This window comes from Myiozetetes cayanensis, unplaced genomic scaffold (assembly GCF_022539395.1).
Source record: "Myiozetetes cayanensis isolate MyiCay16 unplaced genomic scaffold, myiCay2020 scf20-37, whole genome shotgun sequence".
In the NCBI taxonomy this organism is placed as follows: Eukaryota; Metazoa; Chordata; class Aves; order Passeriformes; family Tyrannidae; genus Myiozetetes; species Myiozetetes cayanensis.
Window position 1 is genome coordinate 14597824 of NW_026087412.1, and position 17339 is coordinate 14615162.

The 17339-nt window shown below is 52.6% G+C and overlaps 1 protein-coding gene across 4 annotated transcripts in view; it reads left to right on the plus strand.

The window, feature by feature from the left end:
* RAB11FIP3 (RAB11 family interacting protein 3) overlaps positions 1 to 17339 on the plus strand; it is a 77633-nt gene that overhangs the window by 55564 nt on the left and 4730 nt on the right. For 3 of the 4 annotated variants that reach the window (XM_050317661.1, XM_050317663.1, XM_050317664.1), the window contains 8 exons: positions 361 to 534; positions 4617 to 4751; positions 7796 to 7831; positions 10359 to 10452; positions 11955 to 12058; positions 14217 to 14357; positions 15254 to 15335; positions 17122 to 17259. In XM_050317661.1, coding sequence (XP_050173618.1) covers positions 361 to 534; positions 4617 to 4751; positions 7796 to 7831; positions 10359 to 10452; positions 11955 to 12058; positions 14217 to 14357; positions 15254 to 15335; positions 17122 to 17259 — 904 coding nt within the window. The remainder of the gene's footprint in view (positions 1 to 360; positions 535 to 4616; positions 4752 to 7795; positions 7832 to 10358; positions 10453 to 11954; positions 12059 to 14216; positions 14358 to 15253; positions 15336 to 17121; positions 17260 to 17339) is intronic. The other variant, XM_050317662.1, reaches the window with a different exon arrangement.

Consider the following 17339-nt stretch of genomic DNA (forward strand, 5'->3'; position numbering starts at 1 on the left):
CTGGCACACAGGAACTCAGAACATATTTGGGATGTATTTAGGACGTGCCCAGCTTTTTCTCCGCCATGCTTTTGGTTGGGCAAAGGTTTGTGATCGACCCCGCAAGTCTTGAGTGCCCCCGAATCCCAAATTTGCAGCTGCCAGGGGAGTTTGTATGGAAAAAAACTTGGTTTATTGGGGAAAAAAAATCGCTGCAAACTTCCTGGTGGTGCCTGGGCTGCCCCTGCAGTGCTCAAGGTTGAAGGTCTCCTATTTCTCTGCTGGAATGGGGGGCATGGCTTGGAAAGGGCATGTCCTGGGTGTAATCAGAAAGGTGGCTGTGGCACCCACCCTCTAACGTGTTCCCCTCTGTTCCCACAGATCCCACCCACATGACCTGCCCCTGGGCTCGGACCTCAGCCACTCCATCGTCACAGTCATTAGTGGAGAGGAGCACTTTGAGGATTATGGAGAAGGGAATGAAGCAGATTTGTTCTCGGACAGCTTGTGTAATGGGGAAAGCAGCTTTAGCAGCTCCTCGTTCCTCTCTCCCAGGTAACTCAGCCCTGGCACTCTTTAAACCAGGTTCACTTGCTCAGTGCCTTCACTCTGCTTTGTGGGAGAGGGGTTTCCTTGGCCTTTGCAAGACCAGGGGGCCTGGAAAACTTGGGATACTACAGGATAATCGGCTCAAAAATGAAAGAGGAATTCCCTCCCCCCGTGTTTCTTTTCCCTGATTAGTGCCCATCCTCCCATCCGGTGGCTGAAGCCCGGGAGCAGGAGGAAGAGCAGTCTGCATTTCCATGCATCACATTCCCAATCCTCTTAGGGATGTGGCTCCTCACAGAATCTTCCAGGAGAGAAAACCATCATGCAGCTTTACCCCTGGTGCTGCTGGATGACTTTTACTTTTCTCTCTCTTTTATACCTGTATTTTGGGCTCTGATCCCATGCTTGGTTGGGTTTGCCTGAGCTGTGGCAGCATTCCTTCTCTAAGGATATGTGGATCAACAAGCAGGCTGTAGCTTTTTCTCCTTGCTTTAGAGTCTGAAACCAGGAAAAAGTCCATCTTCCAGCCCATGCAGGGTGGACTGAGGAGGTGGTGTGATGGTACAAGCCCCATCAAGACTTGCTTTCTAAGGAAAGTGAGTAAAAGCTGGAATATCATCCAGTGCTGCAACCCACAAGTCCCTGTGATGACAGATAACACTGGGAATGTGTTTTTCCATCGGAAGCACAGGGCAGGAGGGATCCCTGCCAGCCACACACCTTTGCTGAAGACAAGAACATACTTTTCCCCTTTGGGATGATGCATTTGTGCCTTTCTGCAGCAGTGTAAACTTCTCATAACTCTGTTTTTGCTGTCTGCCTGGTTTTTTTCCCAACTTCCCAAAGCCCTTCGGAGAGTTTGGGCAATTTTGGGTGCAGGGAATTGCTGCCATCAACCCTCCCCCCCCTGCCCTGTGCTGCAGGTCAGGGCTCATTTCTTTTTGGTGCTTGAAGGTGTTAACTGCAATGGAGTTGCTGTAAAGAATTCCCAACCCATTCCTTCAGGAAGCCAGTGCCCCATGCTGGGATCCTCTGCAGAGGGAAGGGCTCAGTCTCATCCATGCTTGTCCTTTGCACCGTCCAGGAATGCTGAGGGGAGCTGGCTCTACTGGTGCTGTGGCACAGGAAGAATTCTCTGATTAAAAACCAGCCCTGATGTTCATTTTTCCTTGAGGATGGGCTTCCAGCCTCACCCAGAAGGTTCCTGACCAGAAAATATCCAGCTAAAGGACCTTTATTAAACTTCTTCTTTAACATCAGTTCAGAGCTCCCAGTCTGCCTGAACTCCCAGTGTTCCAATTCTGCTCTGTCAGGCACCTCTTCTCTCTCTCTTTGGATCTTATCCAAATCTTATCCCATCTTCCCTGTGCTGGGAGGGGCTTGCTCAGCACGTGGTGGTTTGTTCTGGAGAGTCTCTGCTGGGTCTTGCTGGGGAGATAAACCCTGCAAAACCTCCAGGGTCAGGAATGTGGGTCTGCTCTGCCTTGTGCCTCTCAGCTCTGGCCTCCCCTTGGATTATGAGTGCGTGTGTGAAGGTCCTTGGCTGATCATTCCCTGTGACTCTGCTGGGCTTCCTGACTTTGGACAAAGGGGAATGGCTTCCCACTGCCAGAGGGCAGGGTTAGATGGGATGTTGGGAAGGAATTCTTCCCTGTGAGTGTGGTGAGGCCCTGACCCAGAGCATCTGTGGCTGCCCCAGCCCTGGAAGTGTCCAAGGCCAGGTTGGACGGGGCTTGGAGCAACCTGGGCTGGTGGAAGGTGTCCCTGCCCATGGCAGGGGGTGGAATGAAATGGGCTTTAAGGTCCCTTCCCACCCAAACCACTCCGTGATTCTGAGCAGCCCTGGTGTGTTTAAACACAGTGAAACCTGAAGGAACCACAGGCTGCAATTTGGCTGTGATTTGAATACAGGGAACTGTGTCACTTGTGAGGGGCCACATCTCCACACACCCTTTCCATGCTACAAGACAGGAGTCTCTGAACGGGAAAAACATCAACAGATTTTCCTGCCACGGCTCCAGATTGTCACCAGAGGACTAACACAAACCCCAAGAGCCTTCAGGGAACCCTGTGAGAGATTGAATTTCCCCACTCAGTCCTTGCATGTGTGCGTTTGTGATCCTTCCTCTTGGGTTGCTGCCTCTTCCCTGCCACGTCCTTGCAGTAGGAAAAGTCTCCTGGCGATGCCAGGTGGGAAATGAAGGGAAAAGCTCCTCACATGTGCTGTCAGGGAGCACCCATGACCTGTGGAAGGCGAAGGGAGGCAGCAGGAAGGCTCTGTCTCGTGGAACCACGGAACATGCTGAGCTGGAAGGGCTCCAGCAGGATCACTGAGGCCATGGAGTGTTGGCTGTGTGCCACAGGGGGTAGGTGGGGACACCCCAGGGCACAGTAGGGCTGAACTCTCACCCACTCAGCGGGCACAGAACCAGCACAGCCAGAGGCCAGGGAGATGTTTACACACCCCAGGAGCTGCCAGGCTGGCCCAGGGGTTCTCCTCCACACTTCTGTTCTTATTTGTGTTACTGCTGGTTAGATTTGGGTTCCCACCTTGCCCAGGGTGCACCAACCTGGGAGGGAAATTTACCCAGTAGCACCCAGAAAAGGGCACATCCCTTCTTCAGGTGTCTCTCAACTGCTGTCACCTCTTCCCTGCACAAAGCCTGAGCACCTGACATGTGTCCTGCTGGGAATGGATTATCCCAGCTCCAAACCTGCCCTGGAGGGCAGGGGGAATGGTTTTCAATTGAATTTTCTTTTCCAGGAATGGGAAGAGATGAGTAATTTGGCATTGTCACTGGTGAGCAGTTGCCTGCCTAAGGGGGGGCTTGGAAATACTGTACAGACAGCACAGCCTCAAGGCCTGACCCTGGGGGTGACCCTGACACCCCACTGACCCTAAAATGGGACTGAGCCAGGGGGACCCCTGGGATGTCCCACACCTTCAGCATCCCCCAGGCCAGGGCTTGCTGGTGTGGATCTGTGTGCTGGGATTGCCTTTCCCTCTCGGATGCCTGTTGGTTTTAAGCTTGCTTGTGTTTGCTCACACCTTTACCTGTCTCTCTTATTGAACTGCTTTGATTTTTCACTATTAACCTTTCTTTGATTCAAGTCCGTGGCTTCCAGAAGTGCATTTTCCTGCAGAAAGGATTTGTGGAGTCCATTTGGCCCCAAATTAACACAAACATTAACAGAATCCCCCTGTCCTGCCCAGGGCATGTCAGGTGGGGAGGTGACTCTCAGCTTCTCAAGATGTTCAAGTCCCCCCCTGTCCTCTTCCCAAATGCCATTCCCTACAGGAAGGCAGCACTGCTGCTTGGCTTCTCTGAGCTTTACTTCGTAGGAAAGAAGGGTAGAACTGCAACTGCCCATTTAATCTTAGCTTAAAAGCACTTTGCAGTGAAAATTTGAAAACTCTGCATTGCTAACAGTGGCTCCACAGCAGTCAGCTGCTCTGTCTTTAAAGCATCCCACTGGAAAATGGGCCACTGCCCTGGGGAGCCTGGTCCAGTGCCCGACCACCCTCTGGGGGAAGAACCTGATATCCAACCTAAAGCCCCCCTAGATTCACCTCTGGCTCACAGCACCCAGTCCTGCACTTAATTAGGCAAACCAGGACCACTGCTGGAGCCTCCTGAGACAGACTGCCTGGAAAATTGTGTTGAAAAGTAAACTTTGTAGGTTTGTAGGAAGCACTTACCTCACCTGCCCTGGGCTCTTGGGGATCCCCCACAGGAGCTGACTGGCACAGGGGCTTGAAAACACAGGCCAAGCTCAGCTACTGGGAGTGATGGAAGTGTTGCTCCTTATAAATCTAAAATATTCCAAAAAATATAAATATATTTTCAGAAGCAATTACAAATTTTCTCTATATTGCTATAAGCAGCCCCATATTCACTGCAACTTGGCTTCCAAAATCAAGGGCGGGATTGACCCGATCTGCCCTGATGTTTTTACCTCCAAATCTCACATCTCCCACCAAAAAGCTCCCCTTGCCCCACTGTACCCCCCTCAGCTTGTGGAAGCCCCGGCTGAAGCTGCTCCCCCGTGGTTCTGTCCTGCTGAAATGACCCTTGTGATTTCTCCAGCGCCAATCCGCTCGCTGCGAAACTGCACAGCATTCTCGCAGATGAAGCTTTTGAGTTTTACTGTAGCCAGTGCCACAAACAAATCAACCGCCTCGAGGATCTTTCTGCCCGCCTGAATGATCTTGAAATGAATAGGTAACTTTTCGGCGGCCCTTTCAGTGTTGGGGGTGATGTCCTGGGAGGGAGGACTCTCCTTGTCTCGCCCAGCTTGCCCTTTGCCGTGGAAAGGGGATGAGTTTCACCCTGGTAAGGTGAGACTCTCTGCAGGTGGGAAAGGTGGTGATGATGTTAACGAGGGTGAGTAGAAGATGCCTTTAGTCCAGGCCACAGAAGCTGGGAGACAAGGAGCGTGTTCCCTTCTTCTCTGGGCAGCCCCGTTGCATGTTCTGTGAGTGGTGGGGGCTCCTCCTGGCACGGGGAGCCGTGAGCTGGCCGTGTACAGCATTCCTGTCAGCGAGGAAGAGGCTGGGGGTTGGAAGCACAGCTGAGCTGCTGGTTCAGCCTGGAGGGGCAGAGCCCAGCCCATCCTCCCGCTGCAGCCGTATCCTGAAGGAGTCAGCCTGCTCCAGGTGGCTTGGGAGCAGCCAAATCTTGTCTCACCCAGCTCCTCCCACTCCCTGTGCCACCGTGGGCTGGGGGGATGTGGCAGACACCAGGACCTCTGTGGAGGAACTTTGTGAGTTTTGGAACGTTGTTTTGGAAGTCCAGCAGCCAGCAGCTGGATGTGCTGGTTGGAGAAGTGGGGAGGAATTTCTTTGCTTGTTGGTTTATTCATTCAGACCTGTTGCAGGAAGGATGGTGGCATTAATGGTAATCATTCTTCTCAGGGCTGGTGGGACTCTTCAAGCCTGGTTTTTGGTCGTGCTCTTGGTTCCTGTCTGTCCTCTGCAGGGACAGTGTGACCTGGGAGCTGTCCTGGGCTGTATAGTTATGGGAAGAAAATTGGAAAACAAGTAGAAGCTTGAGTTTAATTCTTTTTAATGAAAATAGAAATGTGTCTCTTTTTCTTTCTCGGGTAAATAGTTGGTTTTGCTGTCAGGGGCCTTGAGGGTCAGTGATGGGTCTCAGGTTATGCAGTTACTATGGAGAACACTGTTTTTCCTTGGATGCACCAGTAGCCCCACTCCATTTCAGTTTTCTCCCACCAAATTTACCTGCAAAGCTGAACTAACACCTCAGAAGCTGCTGTGATGGGTGGCATTTCCAGTGGAGGTTTCCCTGTCCCAGGGTCACAGTGGGAATTCCATAGGTTTTGATTTGAGACGTGAGGAGGTGGAATTTCCCGAGCACAGATTTCCTGGCAATCTATTCCAAGGGACCTGATGGAAGGGGCAGTGCCTGCCCTCTCTGTGGTGAGGATGACAAGTGTCACGTGCTGTGTGTGGGGCAGGACAGGACCTGTTGTTCCTCCCAGCATCACCAGTGACGTGAAGGCCTCAGAACAAGGGACAAGTCCCAGACTGCAGACAACCAGAGCAGTAGGAACTGGACCAAAATCTGGGACAAACCTAAAGACACCAGCTCCAGGGGATTCTGGCAGCTGGGGCGAAGCCCAAAGCACCCCGTAACAGCCTCACTCTTAAAAACTGTGGGCTTACAGACAGTATTTTATCCTCGTGATAAACTGGGGAGCCTGCTCCCAGCATTGGGGTGCTGCTTCCCGAGCCCACAGCACAGGAAAGCAGGGAATAATCCTCAGGGAGCTTGGGATGAAGGAGTTTGTGACTGTTTTGTTCCAGTGCCCTTGCAGCAGAGCTGGTGTCTCACCCCTCAGCAGGTGCCGGCATCGCTTCCCCATGAGCTTTTTTGCAGAGAAAAAATATTTCCCCCCAGTGCCGGGGACATTCCTTACAATTCCTGGCAAACACCAGGGCCTGACCTCCTCCCCTCGGGTGGACCTTGAAGCCCAGCCAGGAGCAGCTCTTGTGCTCCCTGGAAATCTGGGATTTGAGGATGCACTTTGACACGAGGGCTGGTCACCCTGACAACACAACCTCCCCCCCGGGTTGGGCTTTGAGGTTTTTTTTTTTACAAAGAAAATTGTCCTGAGCTATTTTTAATTCTTCCTTCCAAGAACTAACTACTATTGTGGCTCCAGGCAGGAATGAACTCCCAGATGATTTTATTTATTGTTTTTTCCTTCAGCTGAGCTAAACACCAGGGATTGTGGTTGCTGCTTCTCCACTCAGGTTCTCTCTTGCCATCACTGAGTGAGGATTTGGTACCAGTGATGTAACCCTGTGGCATCTGTTTGACACCAGCCTGTGTTTGGTGGCAGATGAGGAGGGAGATGCAGGCCCTGCTCACTTCACCAGCATCAGTCATGACCAGAAGGCTGGAAGGAGCATCTCAGCAAGGAGCTGTTTCTGGAAAAAGCTATTTTTTTTTTCTCAGCAGGGAGGGCCTGCAGCCCATCCTGAGGGGCTGGGACAGGGTCACACAGACCTTGGCTCCTCTCCCCTGGTCACGCTGAGCATTAGCTAAGCCCTGACCGCTGTGGTATGGTGGTGGCAGCTGCCTTGGACACGGATCCAGGGGAGTGATCTCCCTCAGTTTTCCCTGGAAAGGAAAGCTCTTCCCTCTCCCCAGCCACTCTAACAGCCTGAAATCCAGACAGGGGCACCATCAACAGCTCCTAAAATCTCTGAGGTCCAAGTAGGCAGCAATTCCCTGCTGATCTGGAGCCAAACAGGAGGATAATGGTTGTGGGAAGGGCAGAGGGATGGATGTGCCCCTTGGCAGGCAGGAGCTGTCCCTATCCCCCATCCAGGGAGTGGAAGCCCGGGGGGGATGCCAGGGGAAGCCTGGGGTGCTGTGGGGTGCAGGAGACTTGGCTCACTCTGCCATCAACACCAGGCTGAAGCCCCCCACCCTCCCCACTATTATTAGCACTTCCCTCGGGGATCAGTTTTCAGGCAGGGATCAGTGGGAGAGGACAGTGTTGTGAGGGCAGTGATTATTATTAATTCTCCAGCATTATTCCACGTGGCTCCTTGTCTCTGTGGTGTTAAATCCATGAGTGGTCCCTCTCCTGCCCTTTCCAGGGGGTGGGGGGTGCATGCCCTGGGCGCTCCGTGCCAGAGCAGAGGATGTGCCGCGGAGTCCTCGCAGTTTCCTGTTTCCCTCGCTCTCCACGCTCAGCTCTTCTAACTCTTTCCTGTTTTTCCTTCATTTTGCAGCCCAAATAAAAGACTCTCCAGCAAGAAGGTGGCAAGGTAAGCCCGTGCTCCTGTTCCTGCTTGCTTGGTCCGTGCGAGCTGCCGGCTCCACGGAAGGAAGACTCAAAATGAGCTTGAAGCACCTTATTGCTGGATTTATTCCTGTAGCCATGGGGAAAAGGGGGGTTAATTCTGGTATGGTTTTTCTGACATGGGTTTTCTCACCCATGCACACAGCTGGAGGCTGCTGGTTTCTTCCAGGACAAAACTGGGAGGCTTTTCCTCCCTCTCCGTCCTTCAGTGCCGTGCCAGGGGCGTGTGGAGCAGAGTCTCTAGAAGGATATGTTACCCTGGGCTGTCCCCTCCCCAGTGTCACCACGGTGGGTCTCTAGAGGAGAGGGATTTCTCCAGCACCCCAAAAAAATCCAGACACTTTAGACAGCTCTTGGTCCTGTTTTACTTCACTTAGCACTTGACTTTGTGGGACCAGCTCTTCCTCCTCCACCTTCAGTCTGGGGCATCCTGGGGGGCTGCAGGTAACCCTGGTTTAGTGGTTTAACCCTGGGTTAAAGCCAGGTTTAATGCTGTGTTGCTTCTGTCCTGCACAACCCCCTTGTCGTGGTCACGTTTTCCTTGTGGGCATTTTGATCCCTGAGTGCACAGGGATATATGATATATGCAGGCAGCTTACTCTGAATCTCTGGGGCAGAGGATCCATCCAAACCCTCTTGGTGACACCTGGTGCTTTATTTTCCCAATTTCCCCATCCCTCCTGTTTTTTTTTAAGGATAAATTGGGTCATACCTCTGCCATCCTGCTCTGCTCTGCCTGGGGGAGAGATGTTCCTCTGCACTTGGTGGCTTTCTCTTTGCTTGTTTCCAAGCAGCACAGGGACACTGTGGAGGAACAGGCAGCTCAGTTTGGGAATATTCATGCCCTGTGCCCCAGCACTCAGCTCCCTTTGCTGATCCTACGCCTCTTCCTCCCCCTGTACTCTCACACCTTTCCCTTCTCTGTTTTTCCTGTGGTCAGCAATCTCCTCTGGCATGATTTCCCCTCCTGGAAAGGAAGCAGCTCCTTGATATTACATTTCCTACTTCCAGTCATCTTACTTTCTAGAGCTTTGTTAAAAACACTGGCAGGAAAGAGGGTTGAAGGGAGCAGCCTGCCCCCAGGTTTCCTGTTTTAGGACAAGTTTTCGTCCTGTGGCAGAGATAAATCAGGGAGGATTTGAGTTAAAGTTTTGGGAATGGAGATTCCCTGTCTTTCGGGGAGATTGAGCCCTCCTGGCCCTTTGCAAGATGCCATTCTGAGGCTGGGACATGTGGGCTTGGGTAAATATTGGTTAATTCAAGAGCAGTTGGGTTTAGTTTGTGATAAGGTGATGGATAACAGGGCATTTGCTGAGCCAGATCCTTAAGCACAGCTCAAAGCAAACCCTTTGTTGCAGATACTGTAATTACTGCATAATCCCAAAATATTTGCTTTTGGAAGATCCATTTTATTTTCCTCGGTTTTGTTATCCGGGCTCTGCTCATGCTGCTTAAAGCCCTGTTGTGCTTGGCATGATTTAAATGACAAATGTGCCTGGGACTTTAAAACTAAATATATACTGAGGGTGAGGATGCAAAATGAGACCGGGCCTTGGCTGTGGTCTCTTGGTAAATGCCAGTTATGCTTGAGAGTATTGGCCTGAGTGAATTGTGCAGGGGGATGAATTTGAGAGCCGATGTTACAAATTCCTGGGGAAGACAGAGGTTCAGAGGAGACCTTCGTGGTTTTCTCATCCGTCTCCTGCTGAAAGCAGTGGGAGGGCAGAGTGTTTTCCTCTTGGTGGCACCTGCCTGGGGTTCCAGAGCTGGAATACCCCACCCTCCCCACGGCAGTCGCTCTTCCCTGCGCCGGGAGGTGCCGGAGCTGCTCCACAGCCATGCCACGAGGGTGGGACCCGATCCAGCCCCTCCCCAGGGTGTCCTTTAGCTCCTCACCAAGCTGGGGATGTTGGTGTCGCAAGGCCTTGCTAATGATTAGCTCAGCCTGGGCCGTCCCAGGTGGGCTGGGGTGTTTTGCAACAGCTCGGGAGGGTTCTGCCCCCCTCCCTCCCCTTCCACCTCTGCCCTCCCCTTCTGCTGCCCCTTATCAGTGTCAGAGCCAGTACTCTGGCCTTTGCTGGCTAATCCACGGCCTTGGGATGTTCACAGAGAAGGAAAGTGGAAAGAGGGAGCTCTTATCTCTTGCCATTCCAAAGAGCAAGAGCAATGATCCCGGGATGAAGTCCCAGGAGCCGCGTCCACGTCCACGCTCCCTGTTATCCCTGTTATCCCTGTTATCCGGGCGCTCCGAGGTGCTGGACTTCTTGGGAGAGCAGGGTGGTGAGGGGGACAGCTGTCCTGCCAGGGGCCTGCCCAGGCCCTCCTCTGCTGGGAATCCAGTAGCCCAAGGAGCAGCGCTGCCGGATCCCTGGGGAGAAGGCAGCGGTGGCTGCGGGGGGCAGGAGGTGGCTGTCCCCCGATGTCCCCATGGCCGTGATGCTGGCGCTGATGCCGGTGCTGCTCTGGGTGGGGGTGGTTTGTCTCTGTTTCAGGCAGCTGCACCAGACGAGCTCGCTGGCCGTGGGGGTGATGGAGGAGCCCTACCAGGATAACCTGGAGTGCACGGACGAGGACATCACGGACAAGGTGAGAGGCTTCCTTTCCTTGCCGTGCTCTGCCTGTGCCATCTGATTTTATGGTGGCCCTGCTGGGTATTTCTGAGATGTTAAGAGAAGAGGATTACAGGGCAAGATGGGAGCAGGGCAGGAGCACAGGGGAGCTGTCTGTGCTGTGCTGGCAGATTCAGTGCCTTGCAGTGCTCCCAGATCGGCAGGCAGGATCGGGCTGAAGCTCCTCTGGGTTTAGGGGGTGCAGGTGGGACATAGAAAGCCATGGAGGGGATGAGGATGAGAGCACTCCAGGGGCTGCAGAGCTCCTGTGCTGGGTCAGGAGATGACACTGGAGCCTTCTCCAGGGGAGGTGGCTGTCCCAGCATGTCAGGAGGAGGGAGGGCTGTTTGCAGGCTGCATTTTCACTTCTTCACATAACAAGATGTTCTCAAATTCTGCTTTTCTGGAGCCAATTCGCCTGATGCGAAACAAGAACTTCTTTCCCTTGGCACACGCTGCTTGTGCCATCAGGAAAAGCTGATTTTGTGCTGGGCCTGTTGGGTTTTACTGGGGTGTTACAAGAAAAGAGTTATGGGATAAGATGGAAGCACAGGAAAGCTTTTGTTTTGAGCACCTCTACCTAAAAATAGGGGAAAGAAGCTATGGGAAAGAAGGAGAATTAAAGATAGGTGAGTTGGGGCTTGTGTAAATGTCTCCTGCAGTCGTGAAACTCCTTGGAAATGGCCTTTTAATTCTGGAATATGAACAGAGAGCTGCATGTGAAAGAGAAATACATGTATGTGTGTGGCTGGACTTGGAAATATAATTATAACACAGAGAAGGCCTTTAAAAAATAACTAAAAATCAAACATTTTTCCAAGCCTAAACATTGAAAAAAATACTCATCTTCCCTAAGGCAGTTAACTTGGGAAACCATGGATGTAGTGCTGGGAGAGGCCTTGGTCTCTGCATGGTTTTTTTAACATTCACATGTCTCTTGCCCTTCTCCGAGAGTGGTGGTTTGGGATTTGCAGATGTGTTCCTAGTTGCCTCTCCTCCATGATTGTTTTGTATGGGTATAACTGGGATTTGAATGAATAAAATGCAAATACAGCTGGAATAAAGCCTGTATAGGTACAGGGAGAAAACCCCTCACCTCCAATCCTTCCCCACCATCTGGCATTGACCCCTCCTTTGTGACTTTATCTGTAAATCCAGGGGTTCAATCCTGTTCCAGGCAGTGGAGTATGGATGCAGCAGAGCTCTGGAGATCCCTCTGGACTCCATTTGGGATGTCATCAGGAAAGGGTTGACGAAAGGAGAGGATGAAGTGTTTGACCCTGTACTGGTACATGGGAGACATCAGAACGTGGGTGGAAAAGGGCGGTTTTTAAGGATGCTTTAAATCAAGGCCCGGCTGCCCCATTCCTGTGGCAACCCTCCCTTTTTGAGGACGTTGTGGGAGCTGCTCTGGGTGTAAGGATGCCCATCCCAGCGGGTTGGGGCTGGGTGGCTGATCCTCCCCATCCCTCCCCACAGGTGGTGTTCCTGGAGAAGCGGGTGACGGAGCTGGAGAAGGACACGGCTGCCAACGGGGAGCAGCACAGCCGGCTCCGGCAGGAGAACCTGCAGCTGGTGCACAGGTGAGAGCCTGGCAGAGCATCCCCTGCAGAGCCTCTTCCCATCCATGGGCTGCTGCATCCCATCCTGAACCCAGGGCACAGCCCTGACCAGCTGCTAGGAAGAAAGCTGACATTTTATGTGCTGTACATTTTATGTGCTTCCCCAGCCCACCTGGCTGTCCTTGAAGGTCTCTGGAGCTCCAGGACTTGGCTTTTGGCTTTTTTTATACATGGCTTTTAATGACCTGAAGCTGTGCCAGGGCAGGCTCAGGGTGGATCTCAGGAAAGGTTCTTCCCCCAGAGGGTGGTTGGCACTGAACAGGCTCCCCAGGGCAGTGGGCACAGCCCCAAGGCTGCCAGAGCTCCAGGAGGGTTTGGATGATCCCCTCAGGGCCAGGGTGGGATTGTTGGGGTGTCTGTGCAGGGCCAGGAGTTGGACTCTATGATTCTTCTGTGTCCCTTCCATCTCAGGATACTCTATTTTTAGGTTTATTTTTTCATTCTATGTTTATTTGTTCATGTATACATTAATATATAAAATACGCTTTCCTGCCCCACGTGTCCCTCCCAAAAGGTCCCTGGAGCTCCAGGGCTTGGCTTTCTTATACACAGGACACTCCAGAAAACCCCAGGGAAGTCATGCTGCTTGCAGGGCTTCCCATTCCAGGAGGACACACACTTCATCCTTGCTTTCTGCAGACTCTTTCTGCCAGATCCTGGCAGGAGTGCAGCCCTTTGGATCCCACATGATCTGTCTGTACTAATCTGCCAGGCCCCTCTCTCCCAGGGTGTATTTACCCCGGGCAGATAAACCTGGCAGGAGTTTATCTATAGGGCTCTAAGGCTGTTAAGTAACAGTCGTGTCAGGGATCTGAGGGATCCAAACAAAGGTTTTCCTAAGCCCTGATAAACCTGGGAGTGAGGGAAATGTTTTCACTTGAGCAGCTTGGCCTAAAAGTGTCATTTTCCTTTGAGTGGAGTAAAGTCCTGACTGTGCTCCCTGGTGGGGAGGAGCTGGTTCATCTGGGAAAAGCCTTTGCATAAATTCCAGCTCTTTGCCTCATCCCTGGAAGTGTTCAAGGCCATGTTGGATGGGGCTCTGAGGAGCCTGGCCTAGTGGAGCCAGGCTGGGAGAGCTGGGGGGGTTCACCTGGAGAAGAGAAGGCTCCAGGGAGACCTGAGAGCCCCTGCCAGGGCCTAAAGGGGCTCCAGGAGAGCTGGAGAGGGACTGGGGACAAGGCATGGAGCAACAGGACAAGGGGCAATGGCTTCCCACTGCCAGATGGAAGGGTTAGATGGGATATTGGGAAGGAATTGTTGGCTGTGAGGGTGGGCAGGCCCTGGCACAGGTTGCCCAGAGAAGCTGTGGCTGCCCCTGGATCCCTGGAAGTGTCCAAGGCCAGGTTGGACGGGGCTTGGAGCACCCTGGGCTGGTGGAAGGTGTCCCTGCCCATGGCAGTGGGTGGAACAGGATGAGTCTTTAAGGTCCCTTCCAACCCAAACCATCCTGGGGTTCTGTGTCATTGCAGTTATGGTGGCACACAGGGAATGGTGACTGCAGAACCTGTACCTTTTGTTGGAGACAGGAAAGAGTGACAAAAGAAGGGTGGTTGGCACTGTTGTCATCTTTGACCTGGGCAATGAGATCACTTCATGCTAGAAACAGCTGAAGGAGGATTTCTCTGCCACGGCCACTGCAGGTGGAACCACAACCTTGGGTCTTATTTGTGGATTAGATGATCTTAAAGATCTTCTCCAACCTCAATGACTCCATGAGATTCTGATTAAATAGCTCGCTCAGGGTGACCCACAGGCTGTGGGTTACAGAATGATTACTGTGCTTCCCCTTTAAAAGGATTTTGATGCAGCTTGGGGACTTAACTAGTCAGAGGCAACACCAGCAGGTACCACCTGGCTTGTTTTAGCTTCTTTGCCTGTTTTGGGCAGCATTTGGGTCGTTGGGGGTTTTCTGGACTGTCCCACTGCATCTGCTGGGAGGGAATGAAGCTGTTTGAGATGGTGATCAGTGTATATTCTCTGAAATCTTGCTTTATTTCAAAATCTACTTCTCCTCAGCTCATCCATGGGGTGGGAAAGGGCTGGGAAAAGAGCCTGGTCCCTCCCTTGGGATGGCCCTGGGCCAAAGGAATGCTTAGTCCTCTCTTTCTCCTTTCTGCAGAGCAAATGCTCTTGAGGAACAGCTGAAGGAGCAGGAGCTGAGGGCTGACCAGACCCTCCTGGAGGAGATCAAGAAGCAGAGGGAGCTGCTCAGCAAAATGGAGAGGGAGAAGAGCATCGAGATCGAGAACCTGCAGGCCAGGTGGGGCTGGGCAGGTGCCCTGGGCCCCCATGTGCACACTGGAGTCACTGTACAGGCCTTGGGGGGACAAAGTCAGGTGGACAGTGAGTTTTAAGTTGGTTCAAGGTGTAACTGAAGTCATTACAAACCCTGAGTTTTGTCTATTTTTACCTTTGTTCCAAAATCAGTCTCCTCCATGGACCTGATCTTGGATTCTTTATTTGAATTTCCCTGCTGTGGTTTAAATTTAGCTCTTGTCCTCTATCCATGTGCCTGCCCACAGCATGTGTGAGGAGGGGGGTTGTTGGTGCTTGTTGCCATAAAAGACTCCTGGAGGTACCTTTGATGCCCAGATATTTTCCACCTTGATGGAAACAGGGAAATACCTGGGAAGGAATTGTCCCAGCAAGCAGAGTGCCCCAGCCAGGGTGCTTCGTGCTGCCTGTTGGATTCCAGAGCAAACAGTGGTGGGAGGGAGGTTTCAGTTATTTAACAGATTTTTTTTTCAGCTTTTCCAGAATGTTTTGCTGTTCAGCCCCTGCAGTCAATGAAAGATGAAGACAGTGGGGTTTTTTAATCAGTTACCATTACATGGGTGTTCCTTTTCCTGGGACTGTGAACCCAAAGCCCTCTCTCAACCCCTGCTCTGATATCTCTGGTGCTGAGGTTGGTCCAGGCACTGATAAAGCCCTTGGAACAAGGAATGACATTGGACCTGATAGAGAAGGGCATGACATTGGCCAGGAGCCTTGTCAGGATCGTGTGGGTGTCCCTCTCTTTCCCCTTAGAGCAGAAATAGTGGAATTCTCGGGGTTTGCTTTGAACAGATCCTGGTTTAGTGTTCCTGGTGGTGTTTTATCTGAGTCTCCCACCCGTGGGACGCTGGGTGGGTGTCTCACAGCTGGTTCCCATGGCAGGCTGCAGCAGCTGGATGATGAGAACAGTGAGCTGAGGTCCTGCGTGCCCTGCCTGAGAGCCAACATCGAGAGACTGGAGGAGGTGAGGCCCAGGGTGTGCCCAGGACGGGCTGGGGGGATGGGTTTGGGATGAAATTCTCATTTCCATGACTGTTAGACCCATCTGATGTAACAATCAAACCAGCTGCTTCCAGTGCCTGCAGACCCCACTCTGGACCAGCACTATCCCAGTGCAGGCTGCCACTGTTCAGCTTGGGAGCTGGGAATAAACCCCCTCATTAATCTCTCTGTGTCAGTGGCTGCTCATGAGGGGACACATGCCCTCTTGTGGAAGCTTGTCCCCATCCCTGTCCCCATCCCTGTCCCCATCCCTGTGGCTTCAGCCCGCTGCAGGGGAGGAGGAGGAGCAGATGCTTCATCTCCGTGTCCTGCGCTTTGCAAGTTGAGATCTGTGATAAATCCCAGACCTTCCTCCCGCCCACCCTGCTCAGGATCCAAGGCCATGCAGATGCTGGTGGGACTGGGGGTGGGAGGCTTCCTGAGGCATCACAGGATGGACGAGATCCTCATTTTTGGAGATAACGTGGGTTGTGGATGTGACGTCTGTACAGAGACTGCATTTTGTTTCTGCCAAGCTTGTGGCAGAATTAAGGTTAAAACCGAAGTGAAATCAAACCTCCCTGCCCAGCTGAAGGGTCTGGAGCATTTTATCATATTTGATCCCAGGGGAGAGCGCTGCAGCTCCATCCCTCCTGACCTGGCCACCATGAAGTGGTCTTCATTTACCAGGACCTTGTGAGCACAGAGGGGGGCAGGAAAACCCCTGTGGCTCTGAGGACAAATTCCCTGCCTTGTTTTGTTTCAGCCATGGAAAGTTGGTTTTGATCCATAATCTCCCTGCAGAGCTGCTCTTCTCCCCACAGTTAATGGGATTAAGGAGAAGCAAGAGGTGCAATCACTGCCCCTTTCTGCCAAGGAAAAGCCCAGCTGATGAGCAGCTGCTTGTCCAGTGCCCCACATCAGGGTTTTGTTGTCAGTGTTCCTTTTCCTGCTGGTGTGGTGCCTTTGGTGCTCTGCTCCATGGACCAGGACACCCCAGACCCAGCTACTGGAGCTGCTCCACAGAGCTGCTCCTCACCCCTTCATGCCATGGGCCATCTATCACCAGCACTGGGTGGGCTCTTGGGGGGTATTTTTGGATTTCTGAAAGCCAAAACCTTTCCCATGAGGCTGGAAACGGTGAGCCCAGGGAGGGGGCAGTGAGCTGGTCACAGGCAGAAGGTGTTGCTGTATAAGGGCTGTTGGCATCTTTAACTGCATCCCAAACCTCCAGCCAAGGCTTTGAGAATAAGAAGGGGGCAGAGCTGGGCTGTGTGTTTTACATCCTGGCTTGAACTGGATCCTTCTTGGATCAGCCCCCAGTTAAAACCTTTCATATCTGAAAGCGAGAATGAGCATCCCTAGGGAGGCAAAGATCCCGGTCCGTGGCTTTTCTGGAATTCACACTGAAGGAGCCTTATGATTTAATGTCTCCCCTTGGCCTGGAGCCCCTGTGCTGGCCCCAGTCCCTCCCAGCCTGTCCCACACCAGCATCACTCTTCCCAGAAAATGGCACCAGTGTGGATGTTGGTGCGGGTTTGTTCTGGACTCATCTCGTGCTGCCTCTCTCAGTGCTATTTTGGTGCGTGGCTGCCGAAGCTCTCAGGCTCTGGGGCCCTCAGCAGATGAAATCCCAGCAGGCAGAGCATCCTTGTGCCTCAGGAGAGGATCCTTCCCTGCGGAGCTCAGCGTGCGCCGCGTTCCTGAGCGAGTGGGAAGAGCCCTGGCGGAGCCAAACCCCGTCACTGGTGCTTTTGGTGTCATTGCAGGAGAAGCAGAAGCTGCTGGATGAGATTGAAGACCTCACTGTGCAGCTCACTGAGGAACAGGAGAAAAAGAGGAAGATGGGGGACAAGCTGAGTCAGGAGAGGCACCAGTTCCAGAAGGAGAAGGAGTCGACGCAGGAGGTGAGCGGAGTCTGTGCCTGCCACAGCCCTGCCCTGCTGGTCACCAAAACTGGGGCTGTGTGGGAAAGTTGGCCTTGGCA